At 46.0% G+C, this 22561-nt stretch overlaps 1 protein-coding gene across 1 annotated transcript in view; it reads left to right on the top strand.

Annotated features, from left to right (window-relative positions):
• The first annotated feature begins 1926 nt into the window (after positions 1-1926).
• The window catches only part of LOC27207448, a 46879-nt gene continuing 26244 nt past the window's right edge, over positions 1927-22561 (top strand). The window contains 3 exon segments of the mRNA XM_016183125.3: positions 1927-6013; positions 21523-21543; positions 21545-21588. Coding sequence (XP_016027809.2) covers positions 5955-6013; positions 21523-21543; positions 21545-21588 — 124 coding nt within the window. The 5' untranslated portion in view covers positions 1927-5954.

The raw sequence follows: 22561 nt of genomic DNA on the forward strand, positions 1-22561 counted from the left end.
GGAGAGGGCGAGGATGCAAATCTGGACATTTACATACATATATGTATATGTATATGTACGTTCATATATGTATATTCATGACAATAAGTATTTGTAGGTGTGTGCGGGTGGCATTGGATGGATGCGTGCGTGCGATGGCGACACCAAATTTAATAATAATTCTGCAGTTGGGAAATTGTTTGATAATTTAATTGCTGTCGTCTAGCGTGCGGCCAATAGTAGTTCACTGAATGGCATTAAACCGAACGGAATTAAAGCGGCTAGCGGACAATGCAAATTGGCCAAGAACCCTCGGCCTAATCAGGCGTCAGCTTGATTAGATGCATATAATTAGATGCTGGCCCGGCACAGTGCCCGGAATCCTGAAGAAAGAACCCCACTTGTGCTCCTAGCGCACTCACAGTCGAGTCGTAGCTCTGAAGATGTGCTAATAATCATTTTAATGAAACGATGCAGATGCCGGACATAAAAATCCAGCTGGCATAACGATGAGAAAAGTGGCCGGAGCGGGCGGAGGAGTTGCCGCAAAGCAGCCGAGCCGAGTTTACGGTCAGTTGGGGATTGTGCCCCGGCTCCAAGCTGCTTAAGCGCTAAACAAGATGAATCTAATAACGAGCTGGGACTGCGACGCATCCTTTTGCCTCGTTCTGTGCGCCGCTTCCGCGTTCGCTGTCCAATGTCCGTCAGCTGGCTTCTCCGCCCGACTTGACCTGCCCCAAAAAAAGCCAGTGTCGTGGCACTCTTAAGTCCTGCGCTCTTTGGCCCTTCTCTTCTGCCTTCTTCGGCCGGAGAGACAGAGAGAGAGAGAGAGAGAGAGAGAGACCAATCCACCCTGTGCGTTGCCGATTGCCGAGCGGATGCACTGCAAAACGCCGGCTAAATTCGAGGCTTCCGTGCACCCAGCCCCCTTCCACCTGCCCCCCGCATCAGTTTTCTCTGGCTCAGCCAAGTTTTGCATTGTAATCTATACCCGAGCGGCTTACAACTGGCATAACTTTGGGGGGTTGCATTGCCTATTTTCTGTGTTGTAAGCCCCGCTTTTGCGTACGCTTTCTTGGCCGCATTTACCGATCTCGCACATATCCCACATATCACAAAGTAAGTTTTTTGTAAAAAAAACTACATATCATAAACATATAATAAAGGCATTTAGATACCACCTCCATATTAACTTAAAGTTACTCCACAAGGTCCTATACATTTATGTCCCGTTATTATATTCAAATTATCCTCTTTCCTTGTTTAATAGTATGCTTGTCACTCTCGCTGCGAGTGACAATGCATTTCCCTTAATATTATACCCACTAAATATTCTTTTCCTCAATGATATGATGAGGATCTTAGTATTTAATTTGTTGATTGTACCCATACTTAAGATATTACTTTTTAAGAATATCTATACTTCAAAGTCGGGACTCCCAATATTCGGCTAGTTAATCGTATCCAAAAAGCAGCCACTGAAAATGCGAAAAAAAAATGTGTAAAACTTCGCTGGCGCCGTTGGTGCTCGGTCTTTTTCGGCTGCCGTTCGGTTCCATGGCGTTCGGGTCGCTTCGTTTGGGTTTCGGGAATCCCTTTTTCCACCGAAACGAAGGCGAGACAGACAGCGACGTCGCTGCTGCAGCCTCTGCCGCAGTCGACTGCTCTGCCGCCGACTTGTTGCGACACGCCAGACGTCAAGTGCGCATCTAACGGCATCACAGCGAGCGACAGAGAGAGAGAGAGAGAGAGCGAGAGAGCGAGCGAGCGAGAGGGAGGGAGACTGGCACTGGCGCCTCGTGCAAAAGTTTACTATGCCAATGCACTCGTTGTCTGGCCCGACGTCCGCCCCCATTTCCCGGCCCCTTTTTACCGCTGCAACGTTGCAGCGCAGTAAGCGCGTCGGCCGCACAGCAGATCTCTCTGTCGCACCGCTGCCGACGCGACGGAGTTGCAGAGCAGAGAGCTCACGGCAGTTCTCGTTGGGCCAGTCCCCGAGAAGTTGGCATTCAGTCGCCACGCAACGTCCGCCAGTCGAGGTTGCCCGGCTCCACTTGGCGGCACTCGATCGAGTGGCCAAAAACAAAAAAAAACAGAGTTTGCGAGGCAGCAGCCCAAGGAACCCTTTCCAAAGCCAAGTTCTGGCCTTTGGGCCGCAAAAGTGCAGCGACAGTCGAGCCGAGAGCCTCCAGCGAAGCAGTCGCAGGTGCTCTCAGTGCCATCGAGAACTTAGCAAATTGCCAAAACCGAAACAAAAGCATTAATGAGAAACATAAATTCTAAGCAATCAAGTGATCAGCTAGCGGAATCTGAAACCGTTAAGTACACTTTGCTGTGTCTGTGTGTTGTACTCTCGTACTGGCCAAGTTCTGATACGGCTCCAATGCTATCGTGTGTAATTTAATTCCGACGCGGGCATAATCAATTCGCCGTAATCCATTTGCACTTAATGCGACGCGCCACCTCCCCAAAAATATACGATACAAACAAATACAAAGAGCAACTGAATGGGAAGCCAGAAAATGAATATGACAGGTGTGAGCCGGAAAACTACAGGTGAGTGAGCTGTCATTAGGGGGCACTTATTATTATCAAGTGACAAGTGGTAAAGGGTGGAGATTCAAAGATAAAGGGATATTATATGGTAAATATCAAGTATCCGCCATGGGTACGAAATACATAAAGGTACTTTGTATTTGGGCACTATTTTGAGGTCTATAAAATAGCTACCGAATTGTAGTAAAACAGTAAGTTTCAAGTTTTAAGCCCGACAATTTTGAAGAAACGAGTTCAGAAAGAGCTAGGAATGTGCTATAGAAACCCCCTGCAACAATTCTTCCTTTTGTCAGCCATCATTTCTTTGCGTACTTTCTCAATGCAATAAACGAGTCATCAATCTAACCGACCCGATTCATCAGCACATTTGCCACGCTTTTCCCGAGCAGCCAGCCAACGCTTTCCGTTCCCGTTGGCCATGCAAATTCCTTGCCCAAAAAAAATGGGTTGTTGGTCAATAACACTGCCAATCACTTTGTGCCTAATCATGCGTCGCACTCGCTCATCTGCCCTTCTGTTTGGGCCTTGTTTGCGGCTCACGATAAATGATGTTAAATAGTCCGTGGCCGGAATGAATTCGCAGTTTGTGTGGAGCCCGCAAAACTAATTTCTTTACACGTGAGCGGTTATCTTATCGCATGAATTCAGCGCCCTTATCAGCTGGTCGAAAGTGACAATTCCATTTGGCGGGCTACCCCGCTGACTGCTGATAAGCAAATTAGCTCTAATTGAGCTAAGCCGGCCAAAAGCGGCGAGCAAATAACTTGGAATTGGGGGCGTTAACTTCGAACTTCTAAAGGCCTAAGCCGCTGCAGCCTCGGGCGGTTCTCACATTTGTTATGGCCAAAAGCTGAGGAACACCAAAAAAAAAAAAAAAAATAGAATATCATAATAAGAAAAGTGGCCGCAAAGAGTGCTTAAAGAAGGCGAGTGGACGAGGGGAGGACAGGTGAAACTAGCCCAAAGAAAAGAATTTCTACTTATAACGAGTTTTTATTACAAACGCGCGAAAGCGGCTAGGCAGCCGAAAATGTACTAAAAAAAAGAAGACTGAAATGGTAAAATAGAAAATAAATGAAAAAGGAGTAGCTGAAAAGGTAGTAAAAATGGGCAAAGCGAGCGAGGCTAACTGAATTCCTTCTGGGTGGCTTAAAGGGGACGAGCGGCGGAAGGGTTGCACATAAAAAGTAACAGCATTTTTGCCTACACTCAAAGTAAACAGTAGTGCATTTCCTTGTACTCAGTTGTTGATAAACGAGTATTATATTTGATTCACAAACTTAAGTTCCTACAAAGATGAAATAGAAAAATTTAATGAATGTACCACTTAGACTGTTTTACTTAGTTTCTTTTCTGGGCTAAAGAACCATAGACATTGTGGTGCAATGCAAATACATACTACTCTCCTATTTCTTTTCTGAGTGTAGACGCTGACAGAGAGGGCGCTTAAGGTTGGCCGGGAAGAGAGTTGCGGAGAGAGCGGGAGAGGGAGCGGCAGACAGATGAAGACCAAGACTGCGAAAGCATGAAGCAACATTATTCAAAAGAAAGCCAAGTTAAGGCATGCACACACACACACACAAACCCACGGGCGAAATAAAGAGACAGATACATGGCAGCATAATGCAGCAGCGAGAGAGTGAGCGATAGTGTGGGGGGGTTGGGTGGTGCTGGTGAGTTGGGTGGCAGATCGGGCCAGGCATTAAACATCATTCAGCGACTGCGACGCCGGCTGCGATGCCAGCTGCTACGCCGACTGCGGCAGCGACGCCGGCAACAATCACATGCCGACATTCTTTCATTCGTACAACGACCTCGACTTTGATTTGCAGTTTTGGCCAACAAAGAGAGCCGCTTCGGGCCAACACTGAGAGACCCGGCTCGCAACGGCCTCTAGACGACCTACACGCCTGAGCAATGGCCGCGAAGAGAGCGCCGTCGGCTTTCTTCGGTTCGCCGAACGGTCGGCCATAGCTTTGCTCGCTCGCTGGCTGCGAAACTCCATTCATTCGTGCTGCGCGTCTCGCCTGTGCCGGTTGTCTGCTGTCTTTCTCCTGCCTCTCTCTCTTGCCCAGCCGCCTGCCGCCTGCCGCCTGCCGCCCTCCCCCCATAAACACACACAAACAGACTCACACTCTGACAGTGCAAATGTTAAACAAAGACAAAGGCAGTAACACACACAGAAACATTAACAAACACAGTGCTCCAGCTAAATAAGTGCAAAAATCATACAAAAATATTCCAGACAAAATAAAATACGAGAAAAAAAAAAAGAAAAGAAAAGTGAACAATCAGCCGAAAAACTGTGGGGCCCAGCCAATGCGTCATTCCCGCAGTCGCTCAATCCGGCAACAAGAGCTATCGCCACAGACACGAGTATTCGCACTCACATTCGCACTCGCACAGTTGCAGCTACAATGTGCGAACGACAGGCCCAGACATCGCACCCATACACCCGGATTGGGCATTATAGAACCGAGATTTAGCTCAAGAGATCGGAACTAGAGAAGCTAGCAGGGCAGTGCGGTACTTGAAACAAGTTTCTAGAATTTCAACTACTTCAATGGAAAGTACTTGGCGCCTTGGCCCTTGGATACTGAGTATCTAGCTTAAATCAGAAACTCCCAACTTATTCGATGACAATGTTAAGATGTCAAGTTCTAAAGTTCAAATGCAAAATGTTTCGAATGAATTAAGAGCAGTGCTTTCATTTAAAGCTTGTACGAAGAGTCTGACAAAGCAATGACACCTTGTGATAAACCGAATTCCTGCAACGATTTTCGCCCAGTGTAGATTGGCAGACAGCAGGCAGACTGAAAGCAGTGGGAGTGGGAACAGTGGGAGGGGCGCCACACAGTTATCAGTCGCAGTCGCAGTCTCGTTCTCAGCCCCAAACTCGGACTCAGTCTCAGTCTCAGAAACTGAAACAGACTTCAAATCAGACTGCGGCTGAAACTGAGACGCTGCTGTCGGCGTTGTCTGGAATTCGTATTGCCCATATGCGAACTCACACACACACACTCACTTAGACACCGTGTGCCACACGCCCATTTGCACACATGGCCAACCGGATGTTGCAGCCATCTTTGTCATCTTTTTCAATCTCAGCCTTGGCTAAGGTCGCTCCTGCTGCCATCCGATGTCCCATCAACCAGAAAGAGACGGGAGCAGAAAGCGAGCGAGCGAGAAAGAGCCGGCTGGCTGGCTGGCGTTGCCGTGAAGTCGTGAATTTATAACAAAACGCTAGACTCGGCGACTCTGACCGACTGGTTTGGCGTGTTGGCCCGGCTGAAATGGTTTTTTTTTATGGCTATAACAAGCAAGCAGAGCCAGCAACAACTGAATCAAAAGCATAAAAATGCCGCAACCCAAAAACCCACTACACAAATTCTGAATGGGCAAACATCTGAATATTCGAGATGATCGAATACGAGGGAGAGAGGGAGTGGAGTGGAGAAGCGGCGATAAGGAAGTGCGGGTAAGCAAAAATAAATAGATATATAAAAACATAACGAATTGTGTGCAAATTCGTTTCAGTAAACACGTTATTATTAAGTTGAATTATTTAAGATTAAATTAAATTCAATTTTGAAAGTAATATACATATTAAGCAGCTAAGATTAAAATCCTAGGCATTTCAATACGATTAAATCGCACTATTAGCACAATTTTAAAATTCAAGGACTGAAATGCTGACTTGGCAGCCCATTTCCCTCCCATTCAATGCCTAAGTTATTATTTCTGCCACCTATTTTCGATTGCATGTTTGAGCCAGTTGGCTAGCACTGCGCCTGTGGGCGGCCAACTGCCACGCCCCTGCGCCGAGCGTGCTAATGAAACATTTAATTAAGGCATTAAACATCAGAAGCGCCATCAGGGGAGCATAATGAAACCGTATGCCAACACTATGCGTGTGTGTTGGTGGGCTGGTGGTGTTTGTGCACCTGAATCGCTAAGTTAAGTCAAGCCCTGCTGATCAGCGAAATAGGAGGGGCAAAAAAGAGAAGAAGAAGACCCCCGCCACTTCTCAATCCACCCTCGCTAATGCCGTCGACAATTGCCGTAAAAGTTTATCGCCCGCATTAAAAAACCATGGATTAAAATTCAACTTCAAATAAAAGTCGTGCATACGCGAGCCAAGTAGAAAAAAAAAATTCCCATCTCTATTTCACAAATTTCCTTTTTTTTTGTTGTTTTTTTTTCCACTGCTGCCTCTCCACATTTTTCACTTCGTTCTTTCTTATTCGAATTTCTTTGCTGGTCGCAATTTTTTTGTGCCCACATTTTCCTTCTTTTTGGCAGTTTTTCGTTTTTTGTAATAAAGATAAGAGCTCTACTTTTGCTACCTGCATTGCCTATTGCCCATTTCAGACCCTCCCCTTTTCCCACCAACTTGCCACCGTTGCAAAAGTGTTTGGCTAACAAATGTTGTCCACTAATTGCAGGCGAAAAACATTTTCTCGGCTAACGAATTAAGCGATGTAAATTTTTGCGCTCCCCGAAAATAGGGAAAATGCCATGGGTCTGGGTTAGATTACAAGTTTGGGTGGCGTGTGGGCGTGACACGATGGGCAAAAAGTCAGACAGACATGCAGACAATTTCATATAAAATGCATGAGCATGAAACCAATTCAATAGCCAAAAAATACTAACACACACACACACACACACACATGGGAGCGGAAAATGGTTTGGTTGGCTGGTTGGAAATGGGCTAAAAGGGGGCGGAGGTGCTTCATGTTAACTGCCTGTCGAGCAAACTGCCATCGCACTGAACTCATAGTTGTCCTAGTTGTAGTTGTACTTGCCCAAAAAGTAAAAGACGAGCACGAAAATGGGGTGGTGAGTGCTTCTCTGGGCTTGGGAGAAAGTGGGGAAAGGGGGGAGGGCTGAGAGCAAATTACACGGAGCCAGCGGCTGATGCTAACTTATAGATACAAGATACCGACGATGAAACGAATTTGAAACAGACGAAAATTTGAACAAAAAAATTAAAAGAGAAATGCCAGGATGCCGGGTATTCGGTCCGCCCAGAATCAAATAGAAGCGACAAAGTTTTCAAATTAATTTATTGATACTGCGATAAAAGCGGCAAAGAGATAGGGAGCGAAGGAGCAAAGTGTGGGAGATAAACGTTTTATGGTCCTGGCCATCAGCAACGATGATGAGAGTGTGGGTGGGGAATTCCAGGGTGGTGGGTTCAGCCGGACCCGGTTTAATCAAATGTATTGAAAATGTTTCGATTCCGGCAAAGTTTTTCGAGTCACATGAAAGAGCCCAGGGACATCAAATGATTTTTGATCCTCGAATGGGCGAAGGATACAAAGAGAGGAAAAGCACAGAAGTAGAATGGTGTTAAGAGAATAAAGTTGGTCTAGGAAATTATCCAGTCAGATAGGATTATTGAAGAAAATTAAAATAAATTGTTAAAGAAATGTAACTTTAAGCTATGTACATCAGAATTATTCTCCGCTGCCCAAGTCTTGTATACAGATGGTCAGTTTCCGGTGTTGCTATGATAACATTACGCATCCGCCGCATTGTCACTGCCACGAAAAGGAAATTTCCTCTCATTAAAAGCCAAATATGTGCTATCACAGCAACGCAAAGCAATAAAATAAAAAAAAGAAATCAGCATACGGCGCACCTACAGTCGACTCCAGAGGACAGAAATATGTACATACATACATAACGATGAGCCTCACACGTTTATTTATAAGGCCTAACAACAGTGAGCAGCGGTATATGGAATATGCACATACAAAGCATCTTCGACGACACATCCCCCCCAAAATGGATCCCCACATCCGCCCCACCATCGAAACGATACTTGTTCAATAACCGATAACATTTCGCTTCTGCTGACTTTGACTTTGCATCGTCTCATCGTCTCGTTTTGGAATTTGTTGTGCTGTTTTATATTCGGTTCGTAGTTTTGCTGATACCGAAGCTTTAAACGCAAAAAATGCAAATTTTATTTCGCTATTCCGATGGGGAGGGGTTGGGGTTGGCTCATCCGCTTGCCCCTCTTTCAATGCCTATCTCATCCCGGCTTTAGTTGTGCATTTGGAATTGTTTTGTTTTTTTATTCGGCTTGTGTACTCATTTCTTTCTATTTGTTTTAAAACGCCGCTTACCCCGATTTATTTATTGTGCCATTCATGTTTCTCTATCTTTATGTGTGTTTGTGTCGCCCCTTTGTCTCGACCCCCCTTCCCCACCCTTCTGCAGTTGTATTTTGTGTAATGGCTGCGATATTTATGGCCAGCAAGTCCTTCGTCCTGCCGACTCGTTTTGGACTCCTAGAACCAGCAACTGCTGCAATTTATGACCATGGCCAGGATTCGGCAACGGCATCGGCATTGGAATCGGAATCGGATTCGCATTTGGATTCCGTATCCCTGGGCTAATAAAATATTGAAATATATATAACAATTTGCATGATATTCGGTTCAAGTTCTCGTGGAGAGTTGAATAAATATGCCATTCCGGGGGCCGATCCGGGGCAATTGTTTTCATGCTGCACTCTATATATTTCGCAGCCTTCGGAGTGCAATTTGTGTCCGGGCGGAGGCTTTGATTGCAATTTCAGTTTGTAGCCCGAAAAGCCCTAATTGACATCGATGGCCGGGGAGTTCAGAGTGAGATCCTGGGGAATTGCGAATCCATTACTAGTCCGAGCACAGCTCTGGCTCTAGCTCTTGTCTTGTCAAGTTAATGGCTTGGCCAACTTGGTCAGCATCTCAATTGGCCGAGAGATGCTCTCTTTCCAATTCCCGAATTCCCATACCGATAGTGAGCATTAGCCAAGCCAAAGATGATGCCGGGCCCATAAACAAAGAGTTTGAAATGTTTAGCACGAATAAACGGCGGCTATTTTCATTCGCATTACGTCAACATACGCAGATGTTCCGATTTTAGCGGCCGGCACATACTATACATATGTATGTATGTTGGTGGAGGTAGACCCACATGTTTGCCGTTTCGCAAAGCGGCCAATACATAAAACTTGCCATAAACAAACAAAGATTTCGCAACCAGCAACGCGGAGAGAGATTTGCGAGAGCATCTAACCGATTTGTAAACAGAGATCGAGGCGGAACTGCAAATAGCTAGGTGAGATGGGAAAATCGTGGTCAAATTGCGCTAGAATCAGCAGCCAGCAGCTTTAAACTAACTAAAATACATGGGTAGCACCCTAAATCAACAAAGTATCGGAGTATTAAACTGTTTCTAGTTACTAATTACAGTTCTTAGCTACTAGTTATACGTTCAACATCCATATCGCTGCCACATAGAACAAAAAACAGAATAATATAACAGCAAGAAGCCACTCTAGACACACAATTTATCTAAAATTCTGTTATTATCAGTGTCACACTTGAGGCAAAAAGCAACAATCAATCTACAGCCTGAAGCAACTAGCAACATCCTGACTTCGGCAGCAAAAAGCAAACATCAATCTAGAGCTAGTGGCAACTAGAAACAACAGAAGCAACAATCAGTAGCAGCGGCAAGTGCTGAAAGCAACAACAAGCAACATCCTACACAGTGGTAGCTGCCACATCACACCGGTGGCAGCCATCAGGAACACCAATCAACTCTGTCATCGGGGGCGTTGCTTTAATATGCAGCGGGTTGTCAAAAAGATTATGGCACATAACGACAACACCTGTCGCTGCCTGCTGATGCTGGCTATGTTGCTGGTGTTGCTTGGACTGATAACACACGAAGATAATGACGCTCAACAATCTGTTGCTCGGCTGATGGCCTGGTGCTGCTGCTGGTGCTTCCTTTTGACTGTCTCGCATTTAATGTGGCCACATAAATTTTGGGGCAAATCAAAAACGCGTTTTATGGCTTGCCATCGTCGATGCTGCTGCCACTGCTGCTGCTGTGTCCTGACTTGGTCCGAGGGCTAACAAAATTTATTGCATTTTACAAGCATATTACAAACGCTCAGCCCGCACGTACAGAGCTTTACCCACTCTTACCCCCAACCTGTTTTCCCTTTGTTCCGACTCTTCAATTCCCAGCAGCCACATAAAGCGCGTCATGTCCGTGGGCTGTCCGTCCGTGTGTCCGTAATGTCCGTATTGTCCGCTCCTCTGCTGCTTTGCTGCTCTGCTGAGCCCCTCGATTCTTGGTGGCTGCCAAATTGATGCAGACTCAGTGGCGCCAGGAGCGGCAGCAGATTCAGCTTTTGACCATGGTTATGGAGAAGGAGAAGTGGAATTGGGATGGCAGAGCAGTCAAGATTGATGGCCCGTTGAATTGCTCGCTCTGCGGCTATTCCCTCGACTTCTTCAGAGCCCGTTCCTCGTGCTTCTGTCTCACCATATGAATTACTCATTGCTCATTTTTGCTGCAATTTATTGTCATTGTTGGTGGCGCGGCTGCCACGGCTGCTGCTGCTGCTGTTGCAGTTCTGATGCCGCTATCGCAATTGCAATTTTTCTTGCACATTCTTTATGGCAAGATGTTTTTCTCGCTAGATTTTTCATGTCGTCGCGGGTCTCTTTTTCTCGCCGAGCCAGCGAGCGTGGCCGAGCATATTTCGTCGATATTTACTTAAATGCTCACAAAGGACAGGGCGCTGAGTTATGGTTGCAGGTCCTTGAAGGCTGGATAAGGAATCGCGGCGATCATTGGCGAACATGGCGCGGCAATTACAACTAATGCGGCAACTGCGTGTTCCCGCTGCCGCTGACATCATTAGGCTCATGCAGAAACGCACACATATACGTTGAAGTGAATATGGTACACTGAGGAAAATATTGGCTTAACACTTAAAAGGCCGTAAAATTATTGGGTGTGAAAGCAATGCCTCATTTAGTATACCACTTATGGCATTTCAGCAACCTATTATTTGGTTTAAATAACGCTTAAAAACAAATAATTAGTTCTTTTAAACTACATGACCTCCACTAATTAAAGCTTATCACGTACCATATAGTATATAGAGTTTTTCTCTGTGTACTTTCACATACTTCCAGGCTGGCACATCGTTTGACTTTGGCCACTTCCGCCTAGTCCACAGGCTTAATTTCCTGCTCTCGCCTCTCGCACAACATGGCGTATGTGTAATCAAGTGAATGGTGCCACATGCCACACACACATATACACACGCGCACACACACTAACGCAAGTGTATCCACTTCCTTTTCGCTGCTTTCAGGCTTTGCTTAATCACAGAAACTGCCATTTTTCATCAAAGTAATTACGAGACTTCGCTTGCCTTCTTTTTTTTTTTCTTTGTTCCTTCCCTTCCAACAACCGCACACACACACTCGCATGCCACGACCACGCCCACCGCCCTAACTGCCTGTTTAAACACTTTGGCAACCAGCCGCCCGTTTGTGTCCATTTTTATGTGGCGTCAAATTAAATCATTTGATATGCATTAAAATTTTATGCACCATTTTATTTTGTTAGCATAGCTGTGTATCCCTTTCAAACCCACATTCCTTGTTTTTTTTGCTAGCGTTTTCTTTTTTGCCCTCCTTTTTACGTTTTGAGTATCCATTTCCATTACTCGACACTTTTATGCCGTGAAAATATTTCGTTTTGGCTTTGCCTACTTTTGAGCGTTTGGCGAATGAATTTTTTATGTGCCACACTTTTTGTTAACTGACAAAAGGCCAAGTCACTGGCTGCATGGGAAATTAATATTGCAAATACCTTTCAGAGGAATTGGTACGCCGAGCTGCTTATGCAGATTTACAAAATTTGTTGCCATCGTTTGTTCCGAACTTTTTTGATTTCGTTCGTTTGATTGTTTTGTTGTTGGTGCCAGTGGAATCCTTTTTACGCCCGCTGTGCACAAAAATATTAACGAGCCAAAGTTCCGTTTGGCAAACATGAAAGGCGAGAGCAAGAACAAGAAGTTCCACCACCCCAGCCAAAAAACTAGAAGATGAAGCTGATTGCCAAAAAAAAAAAAAACAGAAAAAAGGGTTCTCCGTTGCTGGTGGGGCCAAGTCCTTGGCAAAAACTGGGCCACGCCCATGCCAACAAGGTGAGGCAGGAATTTTTGGCAATGAGTGGCAGCCCCCTGTCTACGGGCCATGTTTTGTTTTCTGCCAATTGGCGTGGGTTGCTGCTGCTGCCTCAGCTTCTGCTGCTGCTGCTGTTTTTCCACCTCTGGCTTTTCCAGGCCGGCTGCCAAGAGCCCATGAATTTCCCAGCAAACAAGAGCACATACCCACATGTCCTGCCATTCCTTACGACCTGGCTGTACGCTATGTGTGTTTTCTTGGCCAGGTTGTCATAATTTCCAAGTGACCCACACTGCATGTGGTCATGTTTGTTATCCCCTACAAGTACACACTCCTTATATATGATTTATGAAAACTGCTGTGAAATTTGTTTTGCCGTGGAATTTGAAAACCTTTTGAAAGGCTGAAATGAAACGGTTTTCTCAGTAGTTTGCTTTCCAAGCGCCGCAGGTGACACCATTCAAGGAGAGTTCAAAGTTCAACACTTTGTTAACTGTATTAGGAACGGAGCACGAAAAGCAAATTAACGAAACCCGTTGTATTTTTCCGCAGGCTGGCTTATTAAAACAACCTGTTCAGCTGCTTAAACATAAATGGGGCAAATAATTTCAAGTTGAGTTCGAGTCAATAAAGTGTAAATAACACTGCTGTCCAAAAACGCTGCCAACAGCTGTCAGTCGCCAGCAGCACCACACTTTTCCATTACTTTTTTTTCATTTTCCTTTTTTGGGTGGTGCACTGGTGCAGTGTTGCAAAAGGAGCAACAATGGCCATGTAGACAGCAAAACTCCCACACACCCAGACACACACACAATTGTATGTTTTGTTCGCTGTCTTGTCTGTTGCTGTTGCAATCCTTTTTAAGCACAGAATGCAAGCGAAGTTTTCAAGGGGCGTGGGCTGGGCGAAACAAGACCCAGACAATGAGATGTGGTTCCTGTAGTTGCAGTTCTTAGTTTATTCTTTCAATTCCATGTCGAGCATGCGGTTTTCCAGGTCCGAAAGCTCCAACGTTGTGCATTTGCAAGTTTTTAGTTTTTGTCCAACCGACCGACCCACCAACCGACCGACCGCCCAACCGTGTACGTCTCACCACCCCCTCAGCTCGTTCGTTTTTATAGACTGCTGCACTTGTCGCAGCCCATTGTCTTGGACACAGACTCCACTCACAGGATCTGCCGCTCCAAGGACCCGACGGGTGGTCTGCCAGGTGGGTTCTGCCCCTTTGCCAGGTGCTTTTCGGGGTTTAGTTTCTGACAATACTCAAAAGAAAATATGGCTGTCGGCGTTGGGTGAAAAGGGGGGGGAGTAAAAGTTTTTGTGCGTTTTCATTTTAAGCATATTATGAAACTTAAATGCGATGTAATTTGTTCTTGGTTGTCTTGGTTATGGCTTAGCCCGCTTTAAGGATATGACAGTTTACAGTTCGCTCTTGAGTGCGGTTGACAGGTGTCTCTGTGGGCGGCTGTGTGTGTGGGTGTGCGTCTATGTGTGTGTGCTGGCCGCGTTTTTCGGGCTCTGACAGGAAACCGTTTTCCCGTGGCCATGTCATTGTCCCGTTTTTAGTGCTGTCACATTTTGTCACCTTTGTGTGGCTCCTGTGTCTCTCCACCTCCTACTATCTCCATCTTTCTCCCTCCTCTCTTCCCTCTCGCTTGCTCGCTATCTGCTCTTGTCGCTTTTTGTTAGCACTGATTATATCGCCATTATTAGAGGCTGAAACCCCCTTGAATTCCCCCCTCATTCGCACTAGCATATTCCGTTGACGTATATGACGTTGTATGCTTGCTGACAGCTCGCCTACGGCAGGCTTTACCCCTTCCCCAACTCCGCTCCACTTGCCACCCCCTGCATCTGAGGTGTTAGACACACTGCGGGAAAACGGGGAAGCTAAAAGAGGAGTTCTTCTTGAAAGTAGAAGCACTTAAATAGACTACCATTCATGCTTATTAGTTCAAAATTTGTTTAAAAGGATAAGACTGTGATATTTTTTTCTGTGCACTTTTCTCATGCCACTGTTTTCCCAAAGTTGCCACTTCCATTCTCGCCATAATTGTTTGCGGTTGGCAGTTATTAATGCCGGGGTGGGCGGGAGCGTGGCACGGCTGGCAGCCAGGATGAACATTGACTTCCTGCCTCCGTTGGCCACGCCTTCCTAATGAGGTCATTGCTTGACAATCGCATTTGCCATGCAACATTTGCTGCGATTCTGCTGCGCTGCTGCGGCTGCTGCTGTTTCACTTCTGATTTGTTGCATTCCCAATGCAGCAGTCGCACTGCATTGCATCGCATCGCATCGCATTGCATTGCATCTTCAGCGTTGTCCTTCGGCATCGTTGCTTTCATTTCCGCTTCCTATTCGCCGTTCGCTTTCTTTCCTTCACCTCCGCCCCCTCCTGGCCCATGCCCCTCACTGTAGCTGTCATTAGGCGCCGCCCCCTTTCGCCGCCCCTGGTGGCCACATTTCATTTGATTTTAGTTCATTTTAACTGTCTTTTGTCTCGTGTTTTACGCTGCTTCGGCATCTTTTCGCCGCCGCAGCGTTGCTTTCATTAATTTCGCCAGACGCGGGGAAATTGCGGAAGGGGCAGGGAAAACTCTCTCTCTTCTTCGACATAATTTATGCGACAAGGCGTGCAGGAGATAAATTTCAGTCGTTTGCCATTTTTCGCTTGCGTTGTATTTGGTCTAAATAAATTAAAGCATCCTCTGTGGGCCAAAAACGTGGAGTGCGGTAAAAGGGGCAAGGAGCTGGCCAAAACTGTAATAGTTCCGAAAGCTTTTTGGGGGGCAAGACGGGCTTTGAGCCTGTTGATTAATGCCAGCTCTTAATTGCATCGAGGGGGTGTCACAACAATGCACTCACCGCAAAAGAAATAGCGGAATGCAGCATGCAGCGATGATTACTCACAGTGGGGGATATCAGGATTGTAGGTGAAAAATATATATTTTGGAAAATCTAAGCACAAACACATATTCGATTTTTGAATATTTAAGTTCTTATTTTCCAAAAAAAAAAGTGGTTTACTTTTGACTATAAAAAATAAGTACTATATTATTGTGGCATATTTTCTACCACTAAAAGTTATATTTATGTTTACTCATTTGTCTCTTTTTTTTGCTGCTCGACATTGTGTTCTTTATTATTTTTATAGTTACTTAAGTAACCATTAACCCATTTTATTACACAGTTATTTAATCGAAGCCATTATACTTTCGTATTCTATTTATTCCTCGTTTCCTTTGTATTATTTTCTAGTGTGCCCATTTGCATTAGGGCTCACACATGCAATATCTGTTTGACTTCTACCCCAAATAACGAGCTTTTACCCCACCCTTATGGCACTCCCCTTGACAGACCCCCCAGTTGAACACGCCTCATGCAAAATAGCATTTTCGTGCGTTTGTTAATTAAAAGTGTACATTTTGGGGGAATGGGTTTGGCCAAGGGGCTGCATGTTGCAGGTGGCAGGTTGCACGTTGCTGGATTGCCGTTTACAACTGCCATCTGCCCTTCGATGCAGCAGCACTGATGCGTTTTTGAGGTAAACCATAAATAATGAATGAAATTAACAGCAGCAATGGTAGGGGCAGAGGTGCGGGAAAAGGGCTGGGAAATTCCCCATTTCCCCGGCGTCTGTCACACGTAAATGTCGCGCGTGTGTGTGTGTGTGTGTGTAAGTGGCTGCCACTTTTCCAGGCAATGCCAATGCATTTCCATCCTTTGGCGAGCAGGGCCACAGATTCCAAAGCAGATTGAAGAAGGAAATTTTGTGATTTATTGCCGTCGACTTGCAGGAATTATGGTTGCAGTTGGAAGACATTTTTAACCATTCGCCGTCACAGCTCTGAGTTATGGCCAGCATAAATTATGCACAGTAGCAGGCGCCACGCAGAATCACAATCAGAATTGAGATAAAAGCCGGTCTCTCAAGGAGTTGGCCAATATTGGATATAATCGATTTGTTACCACCTCTACGGAGTGGGCTCATTAATGTTTATGCTGTCGCTTAGCTTTTTTATGCGGCCATCAAAAGTGCTTTGTGCTCCGTTAGTTACTGTTGCCGATGGCTAAGCTCGCATTTCCGTTTCCGGTCATAAAACTTCATTGGGTTATCAAAAGAGGGGTGGCTTATTTATGCCCTGGCCATTAGTCAGCCAAGTCTTGGCCGGCAAATGATTTGCCAACAAAAGATACAAGTTGCAGATACAAGTGCAGCGTTATTCAGCTAGCAGAAGATGCCAAACAATTTATTCTGCACTCATGTCTAAGCTGGCGCAAAAATATTCATTTATTTTTGTTGGCACGACGGCAAGGCAGCAGTCGGAAACCGCAGCAATTAACAAGGATAAGGAAGGGAAAATGGCTGGGAAAAGTTGGTAAAAGTGGGGGCAAAATGGTGAATGGCTGGCTAGCTGTATAGCTGGCCAGTCAAGTGGCCAACTTTGTTGTGGCTCGCAACTGGCACTTGCTTATCTCGCATCGCTGCATTTTCATAATAAACAAATTTTATTTTATAAATGCTCTCCGGCCCGGGGAAAAATGAAGTCATGTGGTCCGAGACCCTAAGCCCCCTTAAACTCAGAGTCGTACATACTCTATATATATTTGTATATATATATATATATACGTATTTATATGGGGGCTTGTCGACTGAGACGAGAACTAATGTGCGTTGCACTGGAAGACAATGCCAGGCAGTCAGCCAGCCCCAACCAACCAACCAAGCAGGCAACCAGCCAGTATCCTCCACCCATATCCTGGCCACATTCTCTCACAGTTGAGCAAGCAAAGCAATTATTTATATTTTTGGCTGAGCATTTCTCTCCTACGGTTTTTCGGGTTTTCCATGGGAGGGAGGAGTACCTTAGCCCACAGCTCGAAATTAAAGTCACACATCGCAAGGAGCTGCACAATAAAAATGTGCAGGCCACGCAAAACGTGCCAGGATATTCAAGTGGCCAGGACATCCATGCAGTTTATGGCCGAAAAACGAAGGCCCGCTCTGACTTTGGCCTGAAAGTAGTTTTCATTGTTTTCCCTGCCTTCGGTTTTATGTGCCATTCCGGCGCTGTACTGCCCTACGTAGTGGTGTCCTGTAGACGACGTCTGTTTTGTTGTGGCCACAAGCAACAAGGACTTCTAATTAGCACACTGTCAGCGGCGGTTGGACGAGGAGGGTTGGTGGTGCTGGCGGTTGGCAGGACAATGAGACGACAAATGTGCTTAAATGGCCGAGTTGTGGACGCCACTAAAAACTCAACTAAAACTAAAATTGCACGACGAAAGAACGCGAAACGGAAACCGCAAACTGGCAAATGGCTGCCACTGCTGAAGGACATTACCAGCTTTTTGGGTCCTCTCGCTTCTGCACACATGCTACCTTTTTGTATGCATAGAAAGCGGCGGCTTTGAGCCGGCTGGACAAAACCTTAAAGAATAAAAATGGAAAAGCTACGTCCTCTAAGCGCCTGATGTCCTGCCCGTTGTCCTACGCTCCTTCGGCACGACTATTATTATGGGAATTTTCATTCTGGCCGTCTCGTTTTCCACTCGCGTTTATTTCCATTTTGATTGCCGCTGCTGTTTTTTTTTTCCTGTGTATTTCGGGTTTTTTCCTCGAGCCGCCACCACTACCCGCAAATGTATGCAACACATTTCGTATGCAATGGCCGCGGCAGCAAATCCGCAGGATCGTCAAGGGGCTGAGAGTTGGAGGGTCCGCGGACAGCGGCAGGGGCACGGGCACGACTGCCACTTCCGTGCTGGTTGGCGGAAATGGCGGCGTCAGGTCGCCAGCAACGACACCCAGGGCCAAAAGTGAAATCCGAAGCGCCGCTGGAAAACACATGGAGTCAGTTGGCAAGGGCAGTCGGCAGGACATGGTAGGAATGAAACCAGGACAGACCAGACCAGGCCAGGGAAAGGGTTCCAGAGACGGCCAATTGAATGTGTGGCTCTGGTTTCAAGTGCCGCCACTCAACTAGCACTTATTGCATGCGACAAACGACAGCAGCAGGCTCACAGGACACGAATGCGAATGATGATGGGATGGTCTGTAGATTTTTGGAACGGAAGGCAGGAAGCAGGCGGGCAGGAAGATGAGGACTCTGCTCCGGATGCGGCCGCAAACTTTTGTCGTTTTTTCAATTTCAATTTTTCACTGAAGTGCCCGTCGTTCTCTCTTTCGTTCCGTTGGCTCATCCTTCTCTGTCTGCACTTAAAGCAGTTAGCACGATGACCATCATTGGCATATCCATGTATGAATTCAAGCCCATTCTCCGGCACTGGGGCCATTTGCTGCATATGGCGCTGGTTGCAGGGGCAAGGCGTCATGTAATTGTTGAACGGTGCAGGAGCAGCAGGACGAAAGCTGCGAAAAGGATCCGCAGAAGCAGTTGGCATACACACATTATGGTTACGCAGCGTTGCGATGAGGATTTTCGGTGCCTAAGCGGCCGTGAAGTCAGAAAACAAACAGAACTGCAGAGAAAGGCACAGATTTAATAAAGTAAATCGAGTTTTTGGGTAATCTAGCCACATCCAGTTCTGGTTTGGGTACTTCAAATTGAGGGTTATAAGCACTGGTGTCGAATTACAAAATATTAAAGGACCGATGGGTTAGTCAGCAAAAAGGTTGGATTTTGGGATCATACGAAATAGTTTGAAATCCTTTAGTCGGTCTACCACAAGCTCTAAACATATTATTTAAAAAATTTCAATTTAAATACCAAGTTTCTAAGTTAAACTTAAGTATCCAGGCCGAACCCTTCTCCACACTTACGCGTATTTCAATAATTTATATACTTTATCCAGTTAACGAAGCCCGCAAACTTCTTAGTACTTTGGTAATACCCCGAAAGTAACTCCCTTTTCCGAGCCACGAAATGTCGGTGGGATGGGCACTCACCTGGTGTCATAACTGCCAACTGCAGACGTTGGCCGGAGTGCGGTGCTCCGTACGGCAGACTGCAGTTATTACGGCCGTAAGCGTAACTGTTATCTGTTTTTGTGCCCGGACCCGTTTTCGTGTTCGTGTTCCTGTTTCCATTTGGGAAATTTCAGAAGTTCGTTGATTCGTTTCTTCTTTTTTTTTTTATTATTTTTTTTTTTGCTGCTGCTGTGCCCGTTCTTCTCTCATAATTTAATATTTACAAAGTGGAGCGGAGCTGGCAACAGAAAACTGCAAAATAATAAAACGAAATTACCAAAGGGCCCCAGAGAGGAAAATGGGGCGCAGGGCAGGGCAGCTGCAGGAAATCTGCGCTGTGCATTAAAAAACGCTTAGGGCAGCAACTTTGTCGCCTGCCAGGCGACTGTCCAGTGTCCGCAGTCCAGTGTCCTGGGTGTCCAGTGTGTCCAGTGTGTCCAGTGTGTCCAGTGTGTCCAGAGCCCAGTGTCCTGCTGGCTGGCATTGTTCATTGACAGTTTGGCTTCCTCTGCCGAATCTGCGAACTCTGCCACTCTCTCTCTTGAGAGAGAAGGAGAGAAATTGGGTCCTGTACCCCTTTACCCGCTGAGCCTGTCGTGCATTTTCAAATTTGTTTGTTTTTAATTAATTGCACGCGCGCCGGCGATGACGATGTGGCCGACAACATAGCCAGCAGCAGCAGCTCATATGTGACCGAAATGAGTAGGAAAAGTGCGGGAAAAATCGGGGGAAAAGCAAAGGGACTGCGTGCTGGACAGTGATTAAGCGAGCCGAAACTCAGTCTGTAATGGCGTTGGCATGCCAGGAGATTTTAGATAAAGTCCCCGGCCTACCCGCTTTTCATCCGATTTTCCCATTTTTCCCTAGGCGCGGCGTCGCCCTCAAGTATGCCATAAAAATGTTCGGACTTAATTTCGATTAATTTACCAGAGTTTTCCCATTGTGTTTTTCCCCAATCTCTGCTTCCCTTTTTTTTGATTTTTCGCTGGTCCCATTTTGGCACAATTACCAACACCATCAAAAATGAAATCAAATTGAAGTTTTGCCGAAAAAACGAAGTAGAAGCAACCCTTTTGACTTGACAGCAACGGCTGAGAAAATTTGCATAAATTTTAAATTTCAATTTGCAGTCGGCGAAAAAATAAAGAAAAATTATGCAAGCCAAGAAAAAACAGAGAAGTTCGAGACATCTGCAAACGGCAAAAAATGCCGAAACCAAATTAGCAGACAACAAAGAGACTCTCTATCGTTCTTTCCCCAATTTCTTTCTTTTTTTCTGCCATCCTGACTAGTCAGGCGAACGAAGGACACCCTTTTTCACTTGGTAGCTAACGCACTTTCCCAGCCGAGATGATTGTGTCCTGCTGCCTTTTGCCTTCTGCTTTTTTGGCTTTTATCGAAGAGCGAGTCCTTGGTGCGTTTTTCAAACAGGTCCCATGTCCTGCGTCCTGTGTCCTATGTCCCTCTGCCCTCCATCTCGCTTCTGGGTCGTTTTACAAATTCTTACACATCCGGTATGGAATCACATGTGTGCTCGGTTGTGTGTTTTGGTCAGGGTTATAACGGAAAAGGAAACAACTGCCATTGGCAGCCATACGACGTTAAGGATAATCGTGATGACAGCATATTTTGTTACCCACGGTCCAGCTTCCGATTGCTTGGGTGTTCGGTTCGGATTCAGGTTGAGTTGCGTTCAGTTCAGACTTGCTGTCACTTGGATGTCTTTAAATTGACATTAAAAACGGGCAAATAAGCTTAGGAAGACATTCGGCAGTCACTTCTGACCCAGCCAGCCAGCAGAGGAAAAATCGAGCAGAACTAAACGCAATTTAAAATAAATCACAACACAAAATGCCGAAAGTGCTACACCCATTTGGCTGTGTCTTACAAGTGGGCGTGGCTGGCAGTCGCCTCGTGTGACTGCAGATTGATATATCTGCGCGCTGCTTTAAAACTTGGGTGACAAATGTGAATTTTATGTTGATTTCTGCCAGGGAGCCAAGGAAAAGAGCTTACTCTAATATTTTCTGTGTGTTCTTCTCCTTTATTTCTTCCAGATGTCTTTGGGGTCGTGCTTGGCAAGATGGAAATCTTAATCCAAACGAATGGAAATGGAAGTCGAGGTAAGTGGCTGAGTTTCTTGCCGTATTAAGTTTCCGCTTAGCAAGCAAAAGTTCTTGCACTACTACTCGTAGTGGGACGTTAACCCTCTGCACAAGGGGTCTGCGTTGAGTATACGCAACGTGGACTGACCCTATTAATTGAACGCTTGTTTATTTATGGGCCTCGTTATTTGAGTGCATTCAAGTGTTTTGTACTGCGAGTGGCCACGCCCCTTTCTGTGAAGGGGGCCGGCAGGCGGGCGCTATAAATTGTTAAGTTTTATCAGCCGCAACAACAGGAGCAGCATGAATAATAAGGCAGAGCACCGCCCACTTTCGCATTGCGTGCTCGAACAGGAACAGTCCTGAAAGCCTGAAATCCTGAAATTCTGCAATACATGCACACTGCCACTCGCATATGCAAAGCCACACGCACACATACGCACTCGCACGCACAATTGAAGCGGAAGTGCGCATTGTTTCCGCTTTTAATAAGAGTCGTTGTTCGCTGCGGCGCTGCAACAAGGTTCTGCATATGCTCGGGCATAATAATAAAGCATGCCGCCTGCCAATTCTCTGGATTGGGAGTCCGCTGGCCAGGGCGGGCCATAAATTGCATTAAATTGCATTTAAATGTGTCGGACAGGTTAACAATGCGAGGAGTATCCGCCATAATTGATTGTAAATTAAACCTAACTCCGGCCAAGGCGCTTAAAGGCAGCAGCAGCTTAACCGGCGAATCCTTAAATTGCCCGTAATTATTCGGGCATTTTAACACTCACCGCTGTGTCCCCAGCTTAATTTCCACGCTTTTGAGCGTGAAATAGCCGGAGCTGACAGCGAAAAGAAAGCAAAGTTGGGCAAACTAGCAATTTGCTATGCTCTACAAGGCACTTTTGTCCTCCTCCGGGGAGGCGAGAAAACTTTAATCTTATCCCAAGGATATTTGCATGTCGTTGGGCGCTTTTTTTCCGACGTGCTCGTCCTTGCTCCT

The sequence above is a fragment of the Drosophila simulans genome, chromosome 2R, assembly GCF_016746395.2.
Source record: "Drosophila simulans strain w501 chromosome 2R, Prin_Dsim_3.1, whole genome shotgun sequence".
Classification (NCBI taxonomy): Eukaryota; Metazoa; Arthropoda; class Insecta; order Diptera; family Drosophilidae; genus Drosophila; species Drosophila simulans.